Source organism: Chelonia mydas, chromosome 3 (assembly GCF_015237465.2).
Source record: "Chelonia mydas isolate rCheMyd1 chromosome 3, rCheMyd1.pri.v2, whole genome shotgun sequence".
Lineage (NCBI taxonomy): Eukaryota > Metazoa > Chordata > Testudines > Cheloniidae > Chelonia > Chelonia mydas.
The window spans coordinates 98770113-98795294 of record NC_057851.1 but is presented as its reverse complement, the minus strand read 5'-3'; the positions used below and the strand labels follow the sequence as shown (position 1 = coordinate 98795294).

The window sequence follows — 25182 nt, the reverse complement described above, 5'->3', positions numbered from 1 at the left end:
TCCAAGAACACCAGCAACTCACCAGGAAGGCTGAGGTGTTAGAGAGTACATCATAAACCCAGAGCCTCCACCCTAAAGCGGAAGGTTAGACAGGTCTGCCTCCCATTTACTCTGACTTAACATTTTCCTTTCCCTGCAAATTCATCAGTTCTGTTTCCTTTTTCATCATCCAGTTTACTCATTCCTTTTCCCTGCCCTGCTTCCAAATTCACCAGTTATTTCCCCTTTCCCCCCAAATCTAGTACCCATTTGCAACAGCTTTTCACAGCTGCACCAGAAACCTCAGCACCTCTCCCTCAATGAAGCCTCCTCCTTACAGCTATAGCACCTACCTCAGCAACTCTACCTATATTGGATCTCACATCTTACCTAAGGGTAGGCACCTCATCTGTCCCCTTCGCTGCTCTGTTTGGGTAAATCACAACTTCTGTACCTCAGTTTCCCAGTCAGTTTCCCACCTCCCTCCCTCACAAGGGCATATGAATGTTAATTAAGTTTTGTAAGGCACACTGAAGATGAAAAGCACAGTAAAAATGCCAAGTGTATCAGTAGTCTGAATCTATTATTGAATTAATGAGTCACATACTTTGCCATATTTTTGTGCATAGGATCCTGTTAGCAGCGAATGGAAAACGATGATCGTTTCATCCAAATCCCAAACAAATACACGCTGAAAACAGAAATGGAGACAAAATCAGTATGTAATCAGGAAATAAGATTTATGATCCAAAATCAAATCAGTCATGTCCTGTGCTTTAAATAAGCCCTTAAATGAGTAGGTTTATTCTGAAAATCAGCATTGACAGTGTACCTTAAAATAATCTATAAAAACAAAGGGGACATTAAGCCTTTCAATACTTTCCAATCTTTTAATTACTCTATAACCTTTACAAGGTTTCAAATATGTCACATACTATAGAATCTTTTTCTGGTCCATAAAAGATATTATTTCATCCACTTTGTCTTTCTTAACATACTACAGATGTCAGTATACTTTGGGTCAATTACTTTGTTGTAAAGAGCTATTAATTTAAGGATAAATTCTACTCTCAGATTCTTATGTGCAACTCATACTGATTCCAGTCTGTTCCTCCAATAGAGATAATATCAACTCCTGGTGCTAGTTCTACATGCCACAAGTACTATTATGCCACAGTAATTCACACAGAATAAGGAATTGAAATAATATTTTTGGACAAAATGTCTTATTTTAACTTTTTATTTTGTTTTCATTTTTAAGGGAAATTTCTTAGTGTTGGTAAGAGGCTGTTTTTTTCTGAAATTTACCAGTGAAAATGAAACTAAGGAAAGGAAAATGGAAATCTTCCCATAAATGTAAAAAATTACAACTGCTTAATTTAAAAAAAAATAGTTTGTGGGAAACTACAAAAAAAATCAAAGACAGTTTGTCCAAAATCAGGATAAAATTCCTCACCCTCTGTACAAAAAGCTATGGCATCTGAGATTGATGCAAAGTGATACGGTCAACTCTGTCCCTCCAGAAGAGATGCAGGGGCCGGAACAGCCAAGTGATAACAAAGCTGACTTCTGGTGATATATGTGGAGATATGCACTACATGCACAGGGAGTGGAGCAGTCCAATGATATTAGCATAGAGTGCCAGTATCACAGTGGGAGAAGGCACATCACACAAATGTGCAGAACATTTCTCTGATCCCAGTGCTGGAATATACCATGCATGCAATGAGTGCTGTTCTTCTGTCACACTGTCAGAAGAGTGCTAAAACAGGGTTAACAAGAATATAATCACTCCACTGCTGGGACACGTGTGTTTTAAAACATCATCTTGTACATTACGCAGATATATTCCTTTGCTATGGCCTTGCTCTCTCAAATAGTGGAGCATAACTACTAAATGACACTACCTACAGGGGTAAAGTTAAAGTAGTCCATAAGTATTTGCAGGATTAGGGCCAAATATGGATGTCTCATATTTATGCATTCCTTTTTGTAATGCATATTTTTACACTGAATATGTAGATAACTGGATTGATACATCTGAATTTTCTTATTTTTAAAAAGAAAATTAAATAATACACAAAATAGAAGTTAATCAGAAAAAATATGAACAAAGAAACCTTAAATTGTTTTGTAGACCTATTCCACATTAAATTGGAAGAGACAATATGCACGTATGTCTTATGTTGACACTTATCTTACCTTCAGTGTATTCAGGTATACATTGTATCTGCCCCATATTGTATACATTTAAAGTAACTACTAGAAATCTAGTACTTTCAATTAATGATTCATATGGTTCATGCCATTTTTTTAAATCTGTTTCCGCTGCTTTAATTTGCTGAATCTACCTTCAGTTTACCATTCATCAGTTATCAGAGGGCATACCTCCAAGTCACTGTCCGGAGGGGGTGATGGATTATTCTTCCGCCCTCTACCCCGAGACTTTGACCCAGAACTCCGACACGTTCTCTCATCAAGATCTTTGATTGGTGTTGAGGGGCTCTGTACTGTGTCAAACTCCCCTAAAAATACAAAAATCCATGGAAAAAGGTCAGTGTTTAATTTTTAAAGAAGGTATAAAAGCTTTAAAAATGTCTCTCTACACAGATTAAATGCCAACCCAAACACAAGATATGCACATGCTATAAACATAAAATGCAGAAGAGCGGTTCTCAATTTCAGTTTTATGTAACAGGAGACTGCAGATATCACAAATACATTCTGATTTTACCAAAGACAAACTTCAATAAATCTCCTGAGAAATGGAGAGAGGGTTTAAATGCACTAATATGCACATATATATAAAAAAGTGAGGCATCGAAGTAAGCTGTCTGAAATACCATACTAATGGTCATGTCATGATTTTTTTTTTTAATTTAAGGTGAGAATATCTCATTTCCTATGTTAGGAGGTCAGCTAGAGAGATTTCAACATCCTCTACTGCTGTGAAGACTCAACTTCAACTCCCCTCCGCACCAGCAGGAGACCCACCATCCTTATCCCTAAATATGGAGGACATCCTAAATACTCCTGCAGGCATCAGAATCCCCAACCACCTCCTCCTTTCTGACAGACCAACAGCCTAATCTCCTTATCCACCTCCCTACTCTCCCATGCAACCAGCTCTATGCCAGGTTATCCCTCTACCTTCTCAGCCTGATTTCCCCATTGTAATCCACCTTACCACTGCTGGTCACAAACACAGGCGGTAGTCAACCGAGAGCTGAGAGCAGGATAAGGAAGTTCACATTGGGAAGGTTGGATGGGGAAAGAGAATGGAGCTACCTAGGAGGGATTGTTTGAGACTTGCTCCACCCCAACTCCCAGTAACCAGAAATCCTCCTTCCTTCCAAGCACTCTCTCCTAGTGCACCTCCAGAAATTTCTGGTGACGTATCTAGGGACTAGCTAATTAACCAAGTTTCCTAAGTGTGAAAAGACATGAATCCTCCCCCTCTGTCTGCTTTAATAATGATTTCATGACTATTTCACAACAGCAATGGAGTACAGCTATACCTGACATCTTCCAAAGTGTTCAATGAACTGATTCAAGGGTGCCATCCAATTTTTCTAATCTGTTGGGTTCTATGCTGCTGCGTTACAGATGGTTCTTTAAAATATATTGAAGGATGGTGTCAGGACAAAACTATCTGTTCTACCTTGTATTTAGCTGTGACACTCTGAGTACCTTTCCCAGACCTGAAGAAGAGCTCTGTGGACCTCGAAAGCTTGTCACTTTCATCAACAGAAGCTGGTCCAGTAAGCGCTATTACCTCACCCACTGTGGGGGCAGTATGAAACACTTTTCAGTTTGGATGATTGAAACAAAGAGAGAGTTGGCTTTGCGAGGCCTAAATCAAGGGTGACTTAGTGTGGGCAGCATCAATTCTTTATTAATTATTAGTATTAGTATTACCATAATACTTAGGAGTGGACCTGGACCCCATTGTACTTTAAATGTTATACAAACACAGAACAAAAAGATGGTCCCTCCCCCCACAGAGTTTATAACCAAGCCAAATCGCTCAATATTAAGGATTGTATACATTCAATTGGCAATTCTTTCCTTTTTCTTCCTGATTTTCTTTTCTAAGAACATTTTTATTAGGGTCACAAGTGAATAATATACACCATTTGCACCTACATGTATAAAATGCCAAGAGAAAGAACAGGTCACACAGGTCAAGCTAAGAACATTTTAAAGTTTACATACACAAAGGCAAACCATTTAAAAAGCTGTAGTCAAACCACAGTAACTCAACAACATGCACGCATTGAGGTTAAACACACAACCTGAACTCTGCCCTCATCACTGTCCACACAGCAATCAAAATCAGAAAAAAACTTTGTCTCAAAATTGGTCAGTCAATGACCCTACACTATATAGTCATACATATGTACATACTGAGATATTAATATCTTTACAGACTATTAAAAAGATGAAGGAAGTATCCAATGGCATCCAGTCTAGGCTTGATTCTGACAAAGAGTTATTTTTTGTGGTTATTAATCTGAAGGTAGAAAGATAGGTAGAAGGTAATCTGGGCAAAAGTGATCATGAAATGATAGATTTCATGATTCTAAGGAAAAAAGAGGTAAAAGCACCACAATAAGGACAATGGACTTCAAAAAAGCAGACTTTAATAAACTCGGAGCACTGGTAGGTAAGGTCCCATGAAAAGAAAATCTAATGGAAAAAGGAGTTCAGGAGAATTGGCAGATTCTCAAAGAGACAAAATTAAAGGCACAAGAGCAAACTCTCCCAATGATAAGGAAAGATAGGAAGACCAGTAAGAGGCCAATATGCCTTGATCAGGAGTTCTTTAATGATGTGAAAATCAAAAAGGAATCCTACAAAGAGTGGAAGCATGAATATAATTGCTAAGGATGAATATAAAAGAATAGTAAAGGCATGTAGGGAAAAAATTAGAAAGGCTAAAGCACAAAATGAGTTACACCTAACAAGGAACATAACAGGCATTAAGAAGGGGTTCTATAAGTACATTAAGGACAAGAGAAAGATAAAGGAAAATTTAAGTACATTATTGAGCAGCAGGGAAGGAGAGCTATAGGATGACATCAAGAAGGCTGAGGCGTGAAAAACCTATTTTGTTTCAGTCTTCACTAAAAAGGTAGGTTGTGACCAAATGCTTAAGACAATATTAACAACAAGGGGGAAGAAACGCAGACCAGAATAGGGAAAGAACAGATTAAAAATATGTAGATAATAGGACTGTCAAGCGATTAAAAAATTAATTGTGATTAAAAAATTAATCATGATTAATTGCACTGTTAAACAATAGAATATAATGTATATACATATTTTTGGATGTTTTCCACATTTTCAAATACATTTATTTCAATTACAACACAGAATACAAAGTGTACAGTGCTCACTTTATGTTTATTTTTTGTTATAAATATTTGCACTGTAAAAATAAAAAATAGTATTTTTCAATTCACTTAATACAAGTACTGTAGTAAAATCTCTTTATCATGAAAGTTTAACTTACAAATGTAGAGTTATGTACAAAAAATAACTGCATTCAAAAATAAAACAATGTAAAACTTTAGAGCCTACAAACCCACTTCTTGTTCAGCCAATCACTCAAACAAGTCTGTTTACATTTGCAGGAGATAATCCTGCCCGCTTCTTGTTTACAATGTCACCTGAAAGTGAGAACAGGAATTCTCATGGCACTGTTGTAGCCAGTGTTGCAAGACATTTACATGCCAGATGCGCTAAAGATTCATATATCCCTTCATGTTTCAACCACCATTCCATAGGACATGCGTCCATGCTAATGAAGGCTTCTGCTCGATAATGATTTAAAGCAGTGCAGACCAACCTATGTTCATTTTCATCATCTGAGTAAGATGTCACCAGCAGAAGGTGGATTTTCTTTTTTGGTGGTTTGGGTTCTGTAGTTTCTGCATCGGAGTTTTGCTCTTTTAAAACTTCTGAAAGCATTCTCCACGCCTCATCCCTCTCAGATTTTGGAAGGCACTTCAGATTCTTAAATCTTGGGTCGGGTGCTGTAGCTATCTTTAGAAATCTCACACTGGTACCTTCTTTGCGTTTTGTCAAATCTGCAGTGAAAGTGTTCTTAAAATGAACGACATGCTGGGTCATCATCTGAGACTGCTATAACATGAAATATATGGCAGAATGTGGGTAAAACACAGAGCAGAAGACATACAATTGTCCCCCAAGGAGTTCAGTCACAAATTTAATTAACGCATACTTTTTTTAACGAGCATCATCAGCATGGAAGCATGTCCTCTGGAAGGGTGGCCAAAGCATGAATGTTTAGCATATCTAGCATGTAAATACCTTGCAATGCCGGCTACAAAAGTATCATGTGAATGTCTGTTCTCACTTTCACATGACATTGTAAATAAGAAGCGAGCAGCATTATTTCCCGTAAATGTAAACAAACTTGTTTCTCTTAGTGATTGGTTGCACAAGAAATAGGACTCAGTGGACTTGTAGGCTCTAAAGTTTTACACTGTTTTGTTGTTGAGTGCAGTTATGTAACAAAAAAATTCTACATTTGTAAGTTGTGCTTTATGATAAAAAGATTGCACTACACTACTTGTGTGAGGTGAACTGAAAAATACTATTTCTTTAATCATTTTTACAGTGCAAATATTTGTAATAAAAGTAATATAAAGTGAACACTGTACACTTTGTATTTGTGCTGTAACTGAAATCAATATATTTGAAAATGTAGAAAAACATCCAAAAATATTTAATTTTAATTTTAAATATTTAATTTAACATTTCAATTGGTATTCTATTGTTTAACAGTGTGATTAAAACTGCGATTAATCACAATGAATTTTTTTGAGTTAACTGTGTGAGTAACTGCAATTAATCGACAGCCCTAGTAGATAAATTAGATGTATTCAAGTTAGCAGGGCCTGCCACAATTCACCCTAAGTTACTTAAGGAGCTAGCTGAAGCAATTTCTGAACCATTAGTCATTATCTTTGAGAACTCATGGAGGATAGATGAGGTCCCAAAGGTCTAGAGAAGGGAAAACATAGTACCTATCTTTAAAAAGGGGGAACAGAGAGGACCCAGGGAATTACAGACACTTGGTTGAGTGAATTTACACATTTCTAGTAAAAAATAATTATTTTTATTGCCATTAAGTAAATCATTTAGTTCATTTTTCCTCTTAGTGAACAATGTGCCAAAGGTTGTTAAATAAGTAAAATGGAACAATGAGGAGTGCCTTCAAAGTTTTTATTATGTCCTGATTAGAATAAAATACTGTTTGTCATGTGCGGGAATTAAAAGAATTCCAAACTTTCTTAAAAATCTATGAAACTACTTAAAGCCCACACAAGTGATAATGGCACAATTATGATCTGATACAGATCTTCAATTATACACAACTGAAGAGATGGAAATCTATCTGTATATATATGGCATGAGTTTCTAGTGAAAAGTAATTATGTATTTACCTATTTTCCAATAATTTGCTGTAGTGGCTGCACAATCATTTCATGCAAAGCAGAACTATTCCAGCATAATGCACATTCACATTTTCTTTCTTTGCCCCACATAAGATAAAAACAAAATTATATCCAAGTCTAGCTTTTTTGTTTTATTGCTTCCCCAGCAAAATAGCCCAACAGGTGAACTAAGCAGCAAGGAGTTTGTAAACACTGATTCTTACCAAAAACATCAAACAAAAATTAAAGTACAATACTGATAACTTTTGAAAGCCCTAGAAAGTAAGTTTTATTCAAAGTGTTTCTTTATACCATTCAGTAATCCATGTCTCTGTATTTAGTTTAATATTTTATTCTACATGCATACATACTACCTATGATAATGTCTTCAGAGAAAATTTCTATATAGATGTAACCAGCAGAGGTCTATAGAAATTAAATAGGGCTATACAGCATTTATTCTAAATACCTAATTAATAGAAAAATACTTTCTATAAGCTTTAAAACCATCCTATGAAACTGTATAGAAAAGTCACATCTACTACATTCACTAGGAGGGCTTCATTACACACAAATGACAAAGCTGCATATGTACCCTCAGGAAGATTGGGGGGTGGGGGGCAACAGGGACAGACTGATAGAGGCAAGAAAACAAAGCTAAAATTTGACCTAGTATAAACTTTCAAAAGTGCCTAAATGAGTTAGGAGTCTAATATCCATTTTCAAACATGACTTAGGAGTCTAAATCCAACTGACTTTCAATGAGGCTTATGTTTCCAAATGCATAAATCACTTTTGAAAACGGGTCTTAGATACCCCTAAATTACTGAGGGCCAGATTTTAAAGACATTTAGGCACCTATCTGCATCTCTATAAATACCAGCACCTAAATTAATACCTTTAAAAATCTGGTCCTTAGGCACTTTTAAAAATTTTACCCCGAATCTAAAATTGTTATAATTTGCTGAGGAATGATAGGGAAATTAAACAGAAATAAATCACTTCTGCTTAATCATGACTCTGTAGTATTCTTGCTTTGCTGTTGCAGAATTAGTCAGGAGAGGGAGTTCTGATTAATTAACCAACTCTATTCCCTGAGTGATGAAGTGAGCTGTAGCTCACGAAAGCTTATGCTCAAATAAATTTGTTAGTCTCTAAGGTGCCATAAGTCCTCCTTTTCTTTTTGCGAATATCAGTAAAGGCACTAAAGGTAATGGGGAAGTAAATAAGGTCAAGGAGTATTGGCTTGTCCTCCATAAGAGAGAGAAGAAAATATGTTTGGTTAAATGAAGAAGTACAAAATGACAACTCGAAACTGGATTCCTTACACAACCAGAACTTCCACTGATTTCAACAAGAGTTCTGAATGTGTGTCTTATAGAAGGGGACCCTTTTAAAGGGAAATGTTATTTACTAGCTCTTCCACGACTACATAAAAAACAGACTAAAAGAAAAGAAAAGGAGTACTTGTGGCACCTTAGAGACTAACCAATTTATTTGAGCCACAAGTACTCCTTTTCTTTTGGCGAATACAGACTAACACGGCTGTTACTCTGAAACCAGACTAAAAGAAAAAAAACCCAAATTTCTGGACTGAACCTTTTAATTATTTCCAACACATGAGAAAATTTAATATATGTGAAAAATGTAATGTTTTATAAAATCAAGATTAAATGACAAAGTAACATATTAAAGCATTTGTTCCCAATTATTCAATTTACTTAATTCTTCCAAAAATTAAAAAAATCTTTCTAAATCTTCTATGAAAGTTCCTAAAAGCTGAAGTAAACAACTGAATGCTATTTACAATTTCCATTTAACATTAATTATTACCAGTTGCCCCAGGCTTCTCTTTGGACCAACACTGTACATGATTGCATAATTATCCATAAATCAGTACTGTAACTAATCACTGTACCTTGTAAGTTCTGGGTATTTAGAGCCAACTTTATTTCATTAAACTAATCTCTAAATCAGAATGACCAGCTGTCTCTTACTTGAATGCAAGGCATGCTTCTATTTTAGAACTGCAGAAGTCAGTAGTGCATGGGTTTTTGAACAACTGTACGCTTAATTTGCTGGATTTGCTTTTTACAAACAGCAGGCTCAGCCATATTAAAGGGGGAACTTATTTTTTTTTATCCTTAAATGGCTTCAGAAAACTTAAACTTAAAAAAACCTGACCAAAATACAGATCTCTGGTGTAGTAAGAATGTGTCTCAAATCTGACAGAAATTAAATGCAAACTGTTCATACACAGAAGGACCCAAAAATGTGTGTACTTATTTAGAGATTGGGAAGTCCTAGTGCAGTTCACTGAAGTCAGAAATATTAATTGCAATGCGTGAAATTCTTTCCTTTTTTCCTATATTCAACACATAGCTAAGGATCCTGTTTGGGAAACTTCATTCACTGGCAAGTGAGAGTATGGCTACAATAAAGTGTCAGGAAAGCGTTAAGCATGAACATGGTATGGCCTGTAATTGCAGACATAGTGATACTCAGGTACTGGTGTATCCCTGCCACTGAACCTGCCACAACTGAACTGAGTAAGAGCACAGTTGTTGCAAAGGGCCCTCTGGGAGGGAAGACCCAGGCATACACACAAACCCAGTGAAAATTCCAATGTGTGCTGCTTCTGAATAGGCTCGTGTGCACAAGGAAAGTCAACGCAGAAAGATTCGTGCACATGCTTATTCCTTCCTGTGCAGAGGCAGGCCCTAGCACCATTATCCCAGTATATCAGCAGCAGGTTCACTATGCCCTTTCCCCATGCACCAGGTGAAGCAGTAACCAGAAGCTCTTTTCAATTGCTGCCTCTGAGCCACGATGTCCCTAGTGCAGGGATCAGCAACCTTTGGCATGTGGCCCGTCAGGGAAAGCCGCGGGAGGGCGGAGACAGTTTGTTTACCTGCAGCATCCGCGGGTTCGGTTGATCGCAGCTCCCACTGGCCGTGGTTCGCCGTTCCAGGCCAATGGGGCTGCAGGAAACGGCGGCCAGCACATCCCTTGGCCCGTGCCATTTCTTGCAGCCCCCATTGGCCTGGAACAGCAAACCGTGGCCAGTGGGAGCTGCGATCGGCTGAACCTGCGGACACTGCAGGTAAACAAACCATCCCAGCCTGCCAAACCCCCTTTCCCTGACAGGCTGCATGCCAAAGGTTGCTGATCCCTGGACTAAGCATTCAAAATGCTGCACTCCATTTATGCAAGTGTATTTTTAAAGTAACACACAAGAACACAGGCATGCAATGTATTTTCAAAATGGGTGTTGCACTGTGCACATAGTGTCGCATGACTCATTCAGCACTTCACAGAAATGGGAAGTGCATGGGCAGAGGTACAAGTTCAGATGCATAAACTATTTAAAAGGGAGATTTCAGAGTAACAGCCGTGTTAGTCTGTATTCGCAAAAAGAAAAGGAGTACTTGTGGCACCTTGGAGACTAACCAATTTATTTGAGCATAAGCTTTCGTGAGCTACAGCTCACTTCATCGGATGCATACTGTGGAAAATACAGAAGATGTTTGTTTTTATACACACAAATCATGAAAAAATGTGTGTTAATCACTACAAAAGATTTTCTTTCCCCCCACACCACTCTCCTGCTGGTAATAGCTTATCTATTAGGTATTACCAGCAGGAGAGTGGGGTGGGGGGAGAGAAAACCTTTTGTAGTGATAAACACCCATTTTTTTCATGGTCTGTGTGTATAAAAACATCTTCTGTATTTTCCACGGTATGCATCCGATGAAGTGAGCTATAGCTCACGAAAGCTTATGTTCAAATAAATTGGTTAGTCCCTAAGGTGCCACAAGTACTCCTTTTCTTTTTAAAAGGGAGACATGCTCATGTGTTTAAACATAAAAACCTTTCTTACTATTTCACTATACTTACACACTCATGGTTTTCCATTATTTAGCTTGTATAAAGTTCCCTTCTATAGTACATTGAATACAGATTATAATACACTATCATAAGAGATTCTGTACATACAGTATGCCAACAGATCACTTCTAAGAAGCACAGCTACAAGATGAGATAATGTGCAAACCTACTCACTACAAAATATTGTTAAGTATGCAGGAAATACGAAGTGTCCTGAAGCATGCAGAGTTCTCAAAACATAATTTTATGAGTATTCATTACATTCTTTCAGCATACAACAGAATCTTTTAAATGATATGTGGAGCAACATCTACAGTGAATGTTCATTCCTAAAGTGTTCTAATTTCAGTTGATTATAACATAATTTTACCTTTCTGTCTTCAATTTGGCAGGTTTGTTCTGAGTCCAGGAGTTAATATTTTTTTAAGCTTGTGCCAAAATGGTTCTGCTACTTTCAAGAACCAAGGGAGTGAACAAAATATACTTTCCTATTTTATATAAACACACACTTTCCAAAAAAATTCAGCCTGAGGCAGACACCTGGCATGGGAAATTTCAGCCCATACAATGAAAGTTATAAGTAACTGAAAACAGGGTCTTGTAATGGGAAATGTCAGGCAATCTCAACTGTAGGTAATGCTGCCAGATCTGTGTATAATTTTTTGCACAACCTTAACTCCTCCCCTTTTGCTTATTCATTTTATTAATATAATACTGCATATTTTTGAAGGACCCCTGTGTCATTCAGTTCACTCACTAGAAAGAGAATGAAACAGCTTTGTGTAGTGAATTGGTCTGGGTTCCAGTGCACCCCTTCTGTATTCAGGGACTACAAAGTCTACAAAGAAGGAAACACAATCATTATGGGCAGCAGTGTTTGGATGGTGTGCAGTGTAGGAAGCAGGCGTGGAGCTATAAGATGAATGATGCGGATAACAAGAAAAACTGAACAGCTGCCTCATTCACAGAGCAATGTTCACCTCATGCATTGAATGAGATGGGGTCCTGTAAAAAAGTTTAGCATGATTATATAATAAAATACTGTAATGCTTTATGCCCAAGGGCACATAATTGGTCAGGCAAACTTAATTTTGTCTTGTCCTGGCTTCTGAGTGCTTTACTTTGCAACTGTAACTCTCTTAATATAATTTAACTAGATCGATACGAATACCTGAAAACTCTATTGTGACTTGCTGAATTTTGTGAATTAGCAATATGGCATGCACATTAATAAGTGCTTGTCTAAATAAAGAAACAACTGTAGTTTGGTTTTAGTTATTTATGATAATACTTCACAATATACTGTACTAGTAAATATGCTGTAATAAGGGAGGCAGTGTGACTTAGTGGATAGAGCACTGGACTGGCTCTGGAGATGTAGATTCTATTCCTGGCTCTGCCACTGGCCTCCTGGGTGACCTTTGACCAGTCACTTCACTTCTCTGTGCCTCGGGCCTGGTCTACACTACAGTGTTAGGTCAATACCAGCTGCCTTAATTATGTCAGTGTACACACTACAGCCTTGTTCCTGCCTATGTAAGTGCTCTGCAACACCAACATCATAACTCCACCTCCACCAGAGGCATAGGGCTTATGTTGGTGTATTTAGGGCAACGCGGTGTCCCTGCAGACACTGCATTATCTACATCTATTGGCTATCATTCTCGTCAATTTCATGGAGCTGTGAAATTGACAAGAAAGCCAGCTCCTGGCTCAGGCTGCCACTCAGGCTCCCTGCTCCCCGCAGTGAGCCCTGTTGCTCCCCAAGATCCTGGCTTTCCACTCCAGCCCGGCTGCCACCCAGGGTCCCCGGGCTCTTGGCTCCCTGCTGGGAGCATAGCAGCTGACTGGACTCCAGGTGCAGATCTCCCCACCAGGAGCCTGGCTGCCCCCTGGGGTCTCGGCTCCCCACTGGGAGCACAGCTGTGCCCAGCAGGGAGCTCTGCACCCAGACTCCAGTTGGCTGCGGTACTGCTGATGGAGGGAAGCAGGACTCCCAGTGGGGAGATCTGTGCCCAGTGTCTAGTCAGCTGCCCCATTCCCGGTGGGGAACAGGGAGCCAAGAGGGGAGGGGCAGCCCAGTGGGATGCCAGGCTACTAGCAAGGAGCTGTGCAGAGCTGACAGCCCTGGCTCTCTGCCCCCTGCATTGCCCCTTTTAAGTTGGTGGAAGCACATGCATCACCAACAGAAGAAGGGCAGTGTGGATAAGAATCACCACAGTAATTACTGCGGTGGCTGTAAGTCGACCTAACCTAGGTCAACTTAAATGTATAGTGTAGACATGCCCTAAGTTTCCCCATCTGTAAAATAGGGATTCTGATACTAGCCTCCTTTGTAAAACACTTTGAGATCTATGGACGAAGACTTAGGTACTATTATTATTAGGTGTCAGTAACACAAGATCTCAGACCCATTCTGTTATTAAATCTTTGCTGAGAGCTGAAGTGGGATTGCCTTTCTGAGTGTGAATTAGAGAGGTCCTGCTACAGCGCAGCAGTTTCGGACACTCAAAGATGCAAACTTGATTGTTGTGTCTTTTCTCATTCCCACAATGATACATATATCAGTTTGCCAAAATTACCTGGCTGCGGTTTAATATATAACCTGAATATACATTTTTTTTTTAATATCTCATGATTGTTTCCATAATCATTTTTTTTCTTTTAGAGACACTGAGCTGAGTAAAAAAGTTCATGCTTGTCCCAACTTGGTTCAAAATTACCTATGTTGAAAAATTACCCATGTTGAAAAATTACCCAATTCTGCTAAACTGATGGGATCAAATACACAAAAGTTTTTCACCTGGATGAAGATCTGTACCTGGTTGACTATTCAGGCCAGGGAGAGATTCCTGTAGCTGATAGGTTGATGATGAGGAAGACGTGCCATCAGTTGTGTTGTTTGAGGTCATATATGCTCCATATGTTGATGCTGAATAATACTGTGCATATTGGTTTTGGCCAAAAGCTGTGTAGGATGGATAATCCTGGAAAAAGTAAAGGCAATTTATTAAGTGAACCCATTTCTTTATCGTGTATTTTAAATGAAAAGGTTGATCAAATTTTCTCATGAAGATTGCAGTATTTGGTTAGATATTAAAGTACCCTGCTGTCCTATTAAAGATTCAATCACAATAGTCCTGTTTTAACCTAAATTGGTCAAATTATGCAATTGCCTGATCACTTAAAATATTTTCTTATTCTGTTGCACATATAAAAGTGTTGATATTCATACCTGTTGTGAACTACTGAAGTTTGTAGAATTTGAGACTGAATTATTTGCATAAATAGTAGATGAGGGTGTAAAACTAGAACCTAAAGATAAAGGAAATAATTTGTTACAATTTGTGTATTCAAAAGAAAATTTTTCATATTACAACACAGACAAATCAGAAGCACAAAAAACTGAGATTCTGACTTTAAAATATAAAAATTTCTAATGAATGCTCAACAGAAATGAAAAACTGCTTCCAGATTTATTTTTCCCTTTTAATATTGTTCACGGAAACTTGGAGAATATGTGGTTGTGTTCAAGAAAACCTTTTCACGCTTACTACAGTGCCTCAACCACTCCTTTGTTTCTTTTCTCTTGTCCTTTCTCTCATTATGTATATTCATTGCTTAGTTCACCTTCACTTGCAACCATCCAGTCTCAGCATAAAACAGTTCAAGTCCCTTCTCCCACGCAGGTAAAAGGGAGGCTTGAACCAAGGATTTTTCACATCCTAGATGAATACCCTATCCTCTGGGTTAAGAACTGAAGGAAGCAGGCCTCCTTTTCCCACTGTTTTGTGTAAACTCATCTATAGGCAGGCAAGCTAGTTAGGAGGAAGAACGCCTACCTTCTCTGGTTTCTGCATCACTCTGGGGCTTAGGCAGCTGCATGTTTGGAATGGGGCTGTAGTGCACATGCTGAAAGGCAGAAACCTAGATGCCAAGGGAACTTTTAATGCAACAAAAATGTAAAGTGCCAAGTGAGTTTAGGCATCTACAGGGTGTAGTGGCAGCTGAGCGGGGATTTTGTGAAGCCTAGTGGGACCTGATTCTGGGATTTAGGCACCTCAAGTGGCAGTCAGGGGCCTAAGTCCTTTTGTGAATGTAGCCCCTAGTTCCTATTGATTTCAATGGGAATTAAGTGACTAACCTGCTTGGGCTCTTTTGAAAATCTCACTAGGTGCCTATCTGCATCTTTAAGCCTTTAAATACTGGCCCTGTGTCTTTTGATAACTGTTTCTTATGAAGAAATGCACATCATAATGCTACATTAAAAGATAATACCTTGCATGAAGTCAAATGATATCAGCCTGCATATACATTTCACTTATTTTAATGCGACATAGGCACCTAAATACCTTTGAACATCTGAACCTAAAGGCCTACTTCAGATATTCCTACTCACACTGAGCAACATCTAACTCATGAGTAGTGCCTCTGAAATGAAAGATGGAAAATGACGATGGTGGTTACTGACCTGGCATTTGATAAGAATATGGTGTTTGGCCTGGCTGTGGTGTGGAAAACCCCGGACTGTAACTGAGGCACCCACTCTGCAGTGGTGACTGTGTTTGCGAAAGCCCGCTTTCCGTCTTGATGCCTGGCAACATTACACCCAAGTCTGTGTGAGAAATTAATTTTCAACCGATTCTTTAAAATACTTTCTTGCAGATGGGGAGAAAAGTAAAGAATGTTCATATTGACAATCAATCTTACTTCTAGCTAAGAAGGAATAACAATGAGAAGCAAAATACCATAAGCAGGTAAACTGTAAGGCTGTCCAGTCTGCGAGTAGGCTGTATAGACTGCAGGCTGTTGCATTCCTGAATACTGGGTCTGTCCGGAATATGCAGACATTGTTTGAGCTGCTGGTGTAGAAAGAATGTGTGGATAGGGCCTAAATATTAGGAAAAATAGCATTACTGTGGCAACAGATGCTTTGCATGTTGATTCAAGCAATAAAAGAAAAAGGTTTCAAGAAGTCAATAAACAGTTTTGTCAACAATTACTCTTCTAGAATCCAGTCTAACCTTACTGAAGTAAATGGAGACTCTCTGGGTCACATTCACTGGTGCAACATGGATGTTTTGTACCATACCACCAGCATGATATAACCTTAAAGCTGCTGTATCCAACCCCAGGTGGATCATCCCACTGTCAACATAGCTTTATAGGGTTTTGCACCCCGCCCCCCTTTGAAGCAATGAGCATCTGGCATAAGTCAATCAGAGATGCCCTCAGGCTGCTCAAACCCAGTGAAGGAGAACTGCCCTAGACACAGTGGCAGCAGGATCAGGGAAGTACAAACATGAGCACCAAGATACACAAACTTGTACTGTGTGCAGTTCAGTTGTAGCTGAGGATCTGGCCCTCTGACTTCAGTGGGAGATGGATCGAGCCCATATAGAGTGGCATTGAAAATGCCTACAGTAATACTTTAACAACAAGATGGGCTTCCAACATTTGGAAAATTTGGGTTACAGAAAAAGAATGGAAATAAAAGTGATCTTTTGTTCGTGAATAAAATCAGGTTTAAAAATTTTACCCTCCAGAGTTGCAAAAATGTATTCAGAAATATTTGTCTTGGAATGTTTAATAAGTCAAATAAGATTTTATGGACCAAGAGTGATCAAACACACTCTGAAGAATTATTGTAACTGAAACCTAGCCATTAAAAGCCGTGACTAAATAGCAAATACTAATTTGTTTTGCTTTTTTTTCCTAATTACTTCAGCATAGTTGGAAGCAGTTGCTATCAGAAAAAGATTACACTTTAATTTAGATGCCAAAAATTATTACAGTAAATCAAAAATTCAATAAGACCTTGTAATAATATATTTGGCCAAGAATATCTGATGCACTGTTAGCCAAATCCCCTCGTAAGTGCAATAAGAAAGACTACGCTTAGTTCATTGTTGTTTGCAGTGTTGTTGAAGTTGCCTGAAGAAGAGCTCTGTGTAAGCTCAAAAGCGTGTGTCTTTCACCAACAGAAGCTCGTCCAATAAAAGATATTACCTCATTCACCTTGTCTCGCTAATATGCAGTGTTGTTGTAGCCGTGTTGGTCACAGGATATTAAAGAGTCTCTCTAATATGCAGAGTTCAGACATTTACTTGTCATCTTATTACATATTTGTTACATCATAATGTGAATACAAATTTACCAAAACAAAGTAGCTTAAGAAAGCATAACCTGCTAATGTTTCAGTGTTTTCATTTTAGAAACATAATGCCAAATTTTCAAACATAGCCTCCTACCCGGCCTTGTCAAGTATGCAGAAGCAAACAAACTTCACACTGCAATCAGGACGATGTGTGCACAAAACTGGTAGTGCCACATGCAAATGAGTACTTCCATGCACTACAGTGCTGCCAACTCTAGTGATTTTATCTCAAATCTCACAATATTTGGTGTTTTGTTAAAGTCCCAGCTCTTTGAAGGGGAGGGATAGCTCAGTGGTTTGAGCATTGGCCTGCTAAAACCAGGGTTGTGAATTCAATCCTTGAGGGGGCCATTTAGGGATTTGGGGCAAACATTGGGGATTGGTCCTGCTTTGAGCAGGGGGTTGGACAAGATGACCTCCTGAGGTCCCTTCCAACCCTGATATTCTATGATTCTATGAAGTCATGTGACTACACGAGAATCTCAATTTTAAGTGGGGGAAGGGAGTAAGTATCTAACCCTTATAGTTGCAGAGAAAAGCTTGAAACATGACTCCTACTGGTTTAAGGACCAGAATGTAAATAAAAAGAATCCAACATACTTCTGCAGTGCCTCATTCATGATTTTTTGAATGCTTGGCAATACTGACTACAGAACATGTACGTATAGAGAGTTCTCCTTGTTTAATGCACTGGTACTTATGCATTCAAGTACCCATTTTGCACATACAACTGTGTTTTTTTCCCTATCAAGTGCCTGTTTCCATGTGTTTGAGCATATTATGTCAGCACAACTTAGGTGCCTACATTTGAAAACTTGACCACTGGGGTTCAATCTTGCCCTTACATGTGTGCGCAGAATCAATTATATATGTTGTGCAACAATAAATAACTGCACATCTAAGAGCCAGATCAAGGTCTTCACCAACTGTGAGAGAGAAAAAAAATAGAGAAATGATGCTAATGGGGATCAATATCAAGTCTTAAATTCTTAACTATGTAGCCATTTGTTACTACTTTTATTTATTTACTGTGTATTAACACTTGTTGGAAACTTTGAACAACAGAATCGCCTGAAGTCTTGGTCATTCACTATGATAGGCTAGAAAAGATGTGGTCACTAACTTGGAGGGATATATCTGCGGCGAATACTGATGTGCTGATCTTGGACTGTAGCCACTACTTGTTATTACTGCAAAACAGAAAACAAGAGTGCAACACTTAACAAAAACAAAAATGGATTTAATTCAGATACCAAAACCTTTGCAGAGATAATGAATGCTGAAATATTTAAGCGAGTAAATATTTGAAGAGTATTTAACTAAAATGGGACAACCTTTCATCAAGGCTAAACTACCATATTTTTAATATGCAAACTGAAAACATACAGTAAACTCCCAAGTAACACAAGTTGTAAAAATCATTGTCTCCCAATATCCACATGCAGCACCTTTTAAATTTGATTTATATATTTCTGCATACATTTTAGAGGTATACAATTCACACATAATATTTGATCCACAAGCCATGAAGCTGTCACTAATGGAAACTTCCTATAATGTATTACAAAATTGCCATTTAAAAAAGCTTGCGATCTAATGTATAGTATTACATAGGATAGAAAAAAATTATAAAATCTCCTTTAAAAACCTGACACTTGCAAGTTTAAATACAATTTGGAATTTGCAAAATATTTTTTCTTTCAAGTTTGAATTTTTTAGTGAATTTCGCAATAATGAAAGATATCAAATGGATAGCCCGGGAAAACAAAGTCACCTATTTGTCCTCAGATCAGTTAGAACAAGACACTGGCAATATTTTTATTTGAAATATAAGTAAAACAAATCCCAGTTCAGTCGCCTTTTATATGCTTATACTATTAGCAGCTGTATTCTTCCGAAAAAGCTTACAGAATGATAGTCATATCCTATTAAAATTTTCAATCAAAAGCAGCACCCAAATTGGACTAATTCCAAGAATCTGGACGTTTCACTTTCCTTTAACCATCTGTCTTGACTAAGACAGATGTATTCCAAATATATGTACTCTAAAGTGTTGAACCAATCCCTTCAGAGCAAATCCATATTGAGCAAATATACAGAGTGTCTTTATTAGGCCATCTGCTGTTCATTCACTGTTCAAAAGATTAAAGTAGTACACAACGAAGCACTGGAATTTCTGTAGTCTAATCAATCATAGTTGTACTTCAAAGTATACACTTCCTGAGTTGTTCATAATGGTACTGCAAACCAACTTTTAGAATTGTATAAGTGACAAATAGGTTTGGGTTCCTATATATTTTATGAAATACGATATATTTCTATATCCAAGTCTAATGAATGCCTTTAAGATCTACTGCTTTGAACACATGCAGAACTTCATAGTTCTTAAGCTATTTTAAACATATTTAGAACATTTAGGAAAATGTAGTAGAAGAATTAATTCCTCTTAAATATGCATTAGGTTAGCTTGAAAATTAGGAAATATTGGACAATAATTTCTAGACCCTGTGCTACCAGTTTCAATTGGAAAGTTGCACAGCATATATCAAAGCAAACTACTTATAAAATTATAAAGGGTTCTCTCTTATTTGCTGAACTCCTGGAGGATAATTCTCTTCCCTAGAACACCTCAATACTCTTTTCTTTATGAAGACAAAACAGTTACACAAGGTGATTTTGCAGATTCTCAGGTCAATGAACTTCAATGATCCACTAATGGCATCTCTGCTGTTTTTTGACCAGTAATGTAATTAGATTAAATATCAGGCCATTTCTTTTTCTCTTATTTACTGAACTGTATTTTGAGAAGTGGGAGATCCAGCTAATTGACCAACTTTGAAAAACAAAACACGTTATCATACTACTGTAACTGGTACAAAGTAAACTTTAAAACAGCTACAGTGGATGAATTGTTTTTCTTATCAAATCACTCAGTGAAATTAGCATTTTTACAGCAAAAGGCATAATGTAATTAAACAACTCTGCACACCCATCTCTCTATTTTGTGCATTCAGAAAGACTTAAGAAAATATTCTTGAATGTGTCTTGTTTTCAGATTTTCATTTTCTTTACATTTCACCTTAATGACTGTACAAATAGTATTGTACTCGTAGTTTTCCTTCTTTCATGGACCTAAATTGATTTATATTGGGATAAAAAAATATAGATGCCTAGAAAGTATTACGTATCTCTCTTTTATTTGCATATAGTTAATAATATTAGAAACCTCCACACATCTCTGAATGTTCTGAAGACACTGAATCATGCACATGGCTAGGCTATGTAACCCAAGTTCTTTTCATTATTAGGGTATGTCTACACTAGGAAATTAGGTCGTATTTATAGAAGTCGATTTTTAGGAAGCTATTTTATACAGTCGATTGTGTGTGTCCCCACTAAGCGCATTAAGTCAGCGGAGTGCGTCCACAGTACCGCAGCTAGCATCGACTTTCGGAGCGTTGCACTGTGGGTAACTATCCCACAGTTCCCGCAGTCTCTGCTGTCCATTGGAATTCTGGGTTGAGCTCCCAATGCCTGATGGGGCAATGTTGTCAGTCGCCCTTCCCTCTGTAAAAGCAACGGCAGACAATCGTTTCGCGCCTTTTTTCCATGCAGCCGCCATACTGCTGTCAGCAGACGGTGTAGTAGGACTGCTAACCATCATCATCCACTGCTTCTGCTGCAACTCTGCTCTCCTGGTGCCATGAATCCACCTCGCAGGTCCTCTCGTCGTTCTGTATAAATATCTATTCTCGTGGCATCCGTCGTCATCCACCGGTTCCGCTGCAACTCTGCTCTCCTACAGACGACATACCACAGCAAGCATGGAGCCCACGCTGCTGTTGTGAGCATTGTAAACACCTCACACATTATCCTGTAGTATGTGCAGAATCTGCAAAAGCAGGTGTGGAGGTGGCGACAGCGTGATCACGATAGCGATGAGGACAGGGACACAGACTTCTCTCAAAGCACGGCCCTGGCAATTCGGACATTATGGTGGTAATGGGGCAGGTTCCTGCCATGGAACGCCAATTCTGGGCCCGGGAAACAAGCACAGACTGGTGGGACTGCATAGTGTTGCAGGTCTGGGATGATTCCCAATGGCTGCAAAATTTTCACATCTGTAAGGGCACTTTCATGGAACTTTGTGACTTGCTTTCCCATGCCCTAAAGTGCAAGAATACCAAGATGAGAGCCGCCCTCACAGTTGAGAAGCGAGTGGGTGATAGCCCTGTGGAAGCTTGCAACGCCAGACAGCTACCGGTCAGTCAGGAATCAATTTGGAGTGGGTAAATCTACTGTGGGAGCTGCTGTGATCCAAGTAGCCAACACAATCACTGAGCTGCTGCTATCAAGGGTAGTGACTCTGGGAAATGTGCAGGTCATAGTGGATTGCTTTGCTGCAATGGGGTTCTCTAACTGTGGTGGGGCAATAGACGGAATGCATATCTCTATCTTGGGACTGGACCACCTTGGCAGCCAGTACATAAACCGCAAGGGGTACTTTTCAATGGTGCTGCAAGCACTGGTGGATCACAAGGGACGTTTCACCGACATCAGCGTGGGATGGCCGGGAAAGGTGCATGACGCTCGCATCTTCAAGAACTCTGGTCTGTTTGAACAGCTGCAGGAAGGAACTTACTTCCCAGACCAGAAAATCACCATTGGGGATGTTGAGATGCCTACTGTTATCCTTGGGGACCCAGCCTACCCCTTATTGGCATGGCCCATGAAGCCATACACAGGCACCCAGGACAGTAGTAAGGAGCAGTTCAACTATAGGCTGAGCAAGTGCAGAATGGTGGTAGAATGTGCATTTGGACGTTTAAAAGCTCACTGGCACAGTTTACTGACTAGGTTAGACCTCAGCAAAACCAATATTCCCATTGTTACTGCTGCTTACTGTGTGCTCCACAACATCTGTGAGAGTAAGGGCAAACGTTTATGGCGGGGTGGGAGGTTGAGGCAAATCGCCTGGCGGCTGATTACGCGCAGCCAGACACCAGGATGATTAGAAGAGCACAGCTGGGCACCCTGTGCATCAGAGAAGCTTTGAAAACCAGTTTCATGACTGGCCAGGCTACGGTGTGACAGTTCTGTTTGTTTCTCCTTGATGAAAATCCACTTCCTTGGTTGACTCCACTTCCCTATAAGCCAACCGCCCTCCCCGCTTCGATCACCGCTTTCAAAGGCAAATTCATTATTGTTTCAAAGTCATGCATTCTTTATTAATTCATCACACAAATAGGGGGAAAACTCACAAGTAGCCCGTGAGGAGGGAAGCACCGGGTGGGGTGGTGGATGAGGGGAGGAGGGAAGGAAAAGGCCACACTACAGTTCAAAACTTATTCAATGCCGGCCTTCTGTTGCTTGGGAAATCCTCTAGGGTGGAGTGGCTGGGTGCCCATAGCCTCCCCCCTCTGCGTTCTTGGGCATCTGGGTGAGGAGTATATGGAACTTGGGGAGGAGGGCAGGCAGTTATACAAGGGCTGCAGCGGTGGTCTGTGCTCCTGCTGCTTGAACATGTCAGTTTGCTCCCCCATTAGGCTCAGCATTGCATCCTGCCTCCTCTTAGCGTGCTCCTCCTTCCTCTCATGTTCATTTAACGCTTTCCTGGACTCTGCCATTGTTTGCCTCCACGCATTTCAGTGCGGGAGGACTGCATGAGCTCTGAGAACATGTCATCGTGAGTGTGTTTTTTTCACCTTCTAATCTGCGCTAGCCTCTGGGACGGAGATGATGGGGGAGCGTAGAAACATTTGCAGCTGTGGGAGGAAAAAAAGGGAGAGTAGTATTTAAAAAGATACATTTTAGAGAACAAAGGGAAGACTATTTCACACTGAATCAAGCAATTCACATTACACAGAACATGTGCTTCACCCCCATGTCCCCCACCACGTGGCTAGTATCAGGGAAGATCCCTCTCAGCATGAACGGGCCTCCCCACACCGCGTGGCAAAGGCTTTTAGAGTACCTCCAGGAGAGCTTCATGGAGATGTCCCTGGAGGATTTCCACTCCATCCCCAGACACGTTAACAGACTTTTCCAGTAGCTATACTGGCCGCAAATGCATCCCAAGTCTTCAGGGCAAATTAATCATTAAACACGCTTGCTTTTAAACCCTGTATTATATTTACAAAGGTACACTCACCAGAGTGTACCAGTGCCTTCTCCGGCTTCGTGGTCCGGAAGCCCGCCTTGGGAGGGTTGGAAGGGGATTGGCTCCAGGGTGATGAACAGTTCCTGGCTGCCAGGGAGAAGGGATTCTCCGCTTGTCTGCTGTGCGCTATCCTCAACCTCCTCCTCCTCATCCACAAAATCCTCATCCCTGTTGCGTGAGACTCCCCCCTTGCTGGTGTCCACGGACAGTGGTGGGGTAGTGGTAGGGGCCTCCCTAGAATTGCATGCAGCTCATCATAGAAGCGGCATGTATGGGGCTGTGACCTGGAGTGACTGTTTGCATCCTTTGTTTTTTGGTAGGCTTGCCTCAGCTCCTTAACTTTCATGTGGCACTGCTGTGTCCCACTGTTGTAGCCTCTGTCCATCATGCCCTTGGAGATTTTGGCAAATATATTGGCATTTCGTGTTTTGGAACAGAGTTCTGCCTGCACAGATTCTTCTCCCCATACAGTGATCAGATCCAGTACCTCCCGTTCGGTCCACGCTGGAGCTCTTTTGCGATTCTGGGACTCCATGGTCACCTGTGCTGATCAGCTCGCCACGCTGGCCAAACGGGAAATGAAATTCAAAAGTTCACGGGGCTTTTCCTGTCTACCTGGCCAGTGCATCTGAGTTGAGAGTGCTGTCCAGAGCAGTCACAATGGAGCACTCTGGGATAGCTCCCAGAGGCCAATACCGTCAAATTGCATCCACACTACCCCAAATTCGACCCAGCGAGGTTGATTTTAGCGCTAAAGCCCTCAGCAGGGAGGAGAACAGAAATCGATTTTAAGAGCCCTCTAAGTCGACAAAACAGGCTTGGTCGTGTGGATGGATGCAGGGTTAAATCGACCTAACACTGCTAAATTCGACCTAAACTCATAGTGTAGACCAGGGCTTACTCTCATGCTCCCTTTTCAAAACTTTCTGATAGTTTGTTACACCAATTTGTATATGTTGAATTAGATTGTAAGAACTTTGGGGAACATATTTTATGTATCTGTATATCATCTAACACAGGGGTGGGCAAACTATGGCCTGTGGGCTGGATGTGGCTCGCAAGCCATTTTAAGTTGGCCCACAAGCTCCCACTGGGGAGTGGGGTCTGGAGCTTGCCCTGCTCCGGTGCTCCAGCCGGGGTGCAGGGTCAGAGTCACACCACGCGGCTCCCAGAAGCCACAACATGGTCCCACTCCGGCTCCTACGTGCTTCAATGGCCCCCTCCAGCACTCCAATGGGAGCTGCAGGGGCGGTGCGGGCAGATGGGGCAGCGTGCAGACCCACCTGGCCATACCTCCATGTAGGAGCTGGAGAAGGGACATGCCACTGCTTCTGGAAACCGGTAGCCGCTTGAGGTAAGCGCCACTTGGAACCTGCATCCCTGAGCCTAGTTCACAGGATGGACTAATTGGGGGATGAACCAGGGATGTGTAGTGATGAAGACTTATGTATAGAACCCCCTTATTCTTTTGTTGCAGAAGTTGGAAGGTACAGAGTGAGTGAGGTGGGGGATTGCAGGAAGATCTCTGGGTT

The 25182-nt window shown here is 40.1% G+C and overlaps 1 protein-coding gene across 14 annotated transcripts in view; it reads right to left on the bottom strand.

Moving 5' to 3' along the window:
* The window catches only part of EYA4 (EYA transcriptional coactivator and phosphatase 4), a 211549-nt gene that overhangs the window by 29025 nt on the left and 157342 nt on the right, over positions 1 to 25182 (bottom strand). For 9 of the 14 annotated variants that reach the window (XM_043542939.1, XM_043542938.1, XM_043542941.1 and 6 more), the window contains 7 exons: positions 18614 to 18680; positions 16082 to 16224; positions 15805 to 15948; positions 14569 to 14648; positions 14137 to 14320; positions 2368 to 2504; positions 587 to 670 (listed from right to left, as the gene is read on the bottom strand). In XM_043542939.1, coding sequence (XP_043398874.1) covers positions 587 to 670; positions 2368 to 2504; positions 14137 to 14320; positions 14569 to 14648; positions 15805 to 15948; positions 16082 to 16224; positions 18614 to 18680 — 839 coding nt within the window. The remainder of the gene's footprint in view (positions 1 to 586; positions 671 to 2367; positions 2505 to 14136; positions 14321 to 14568; positions 14649 to 15804; positions 15949 to 16081; positions 16225 to 18613; positions 18681 to 25182) is intronic. The other 5 variants (XM_043542948.1, XM_043542942.1, XM_043542943.1 and 2 more) reach the window with 2 other exon arrangements.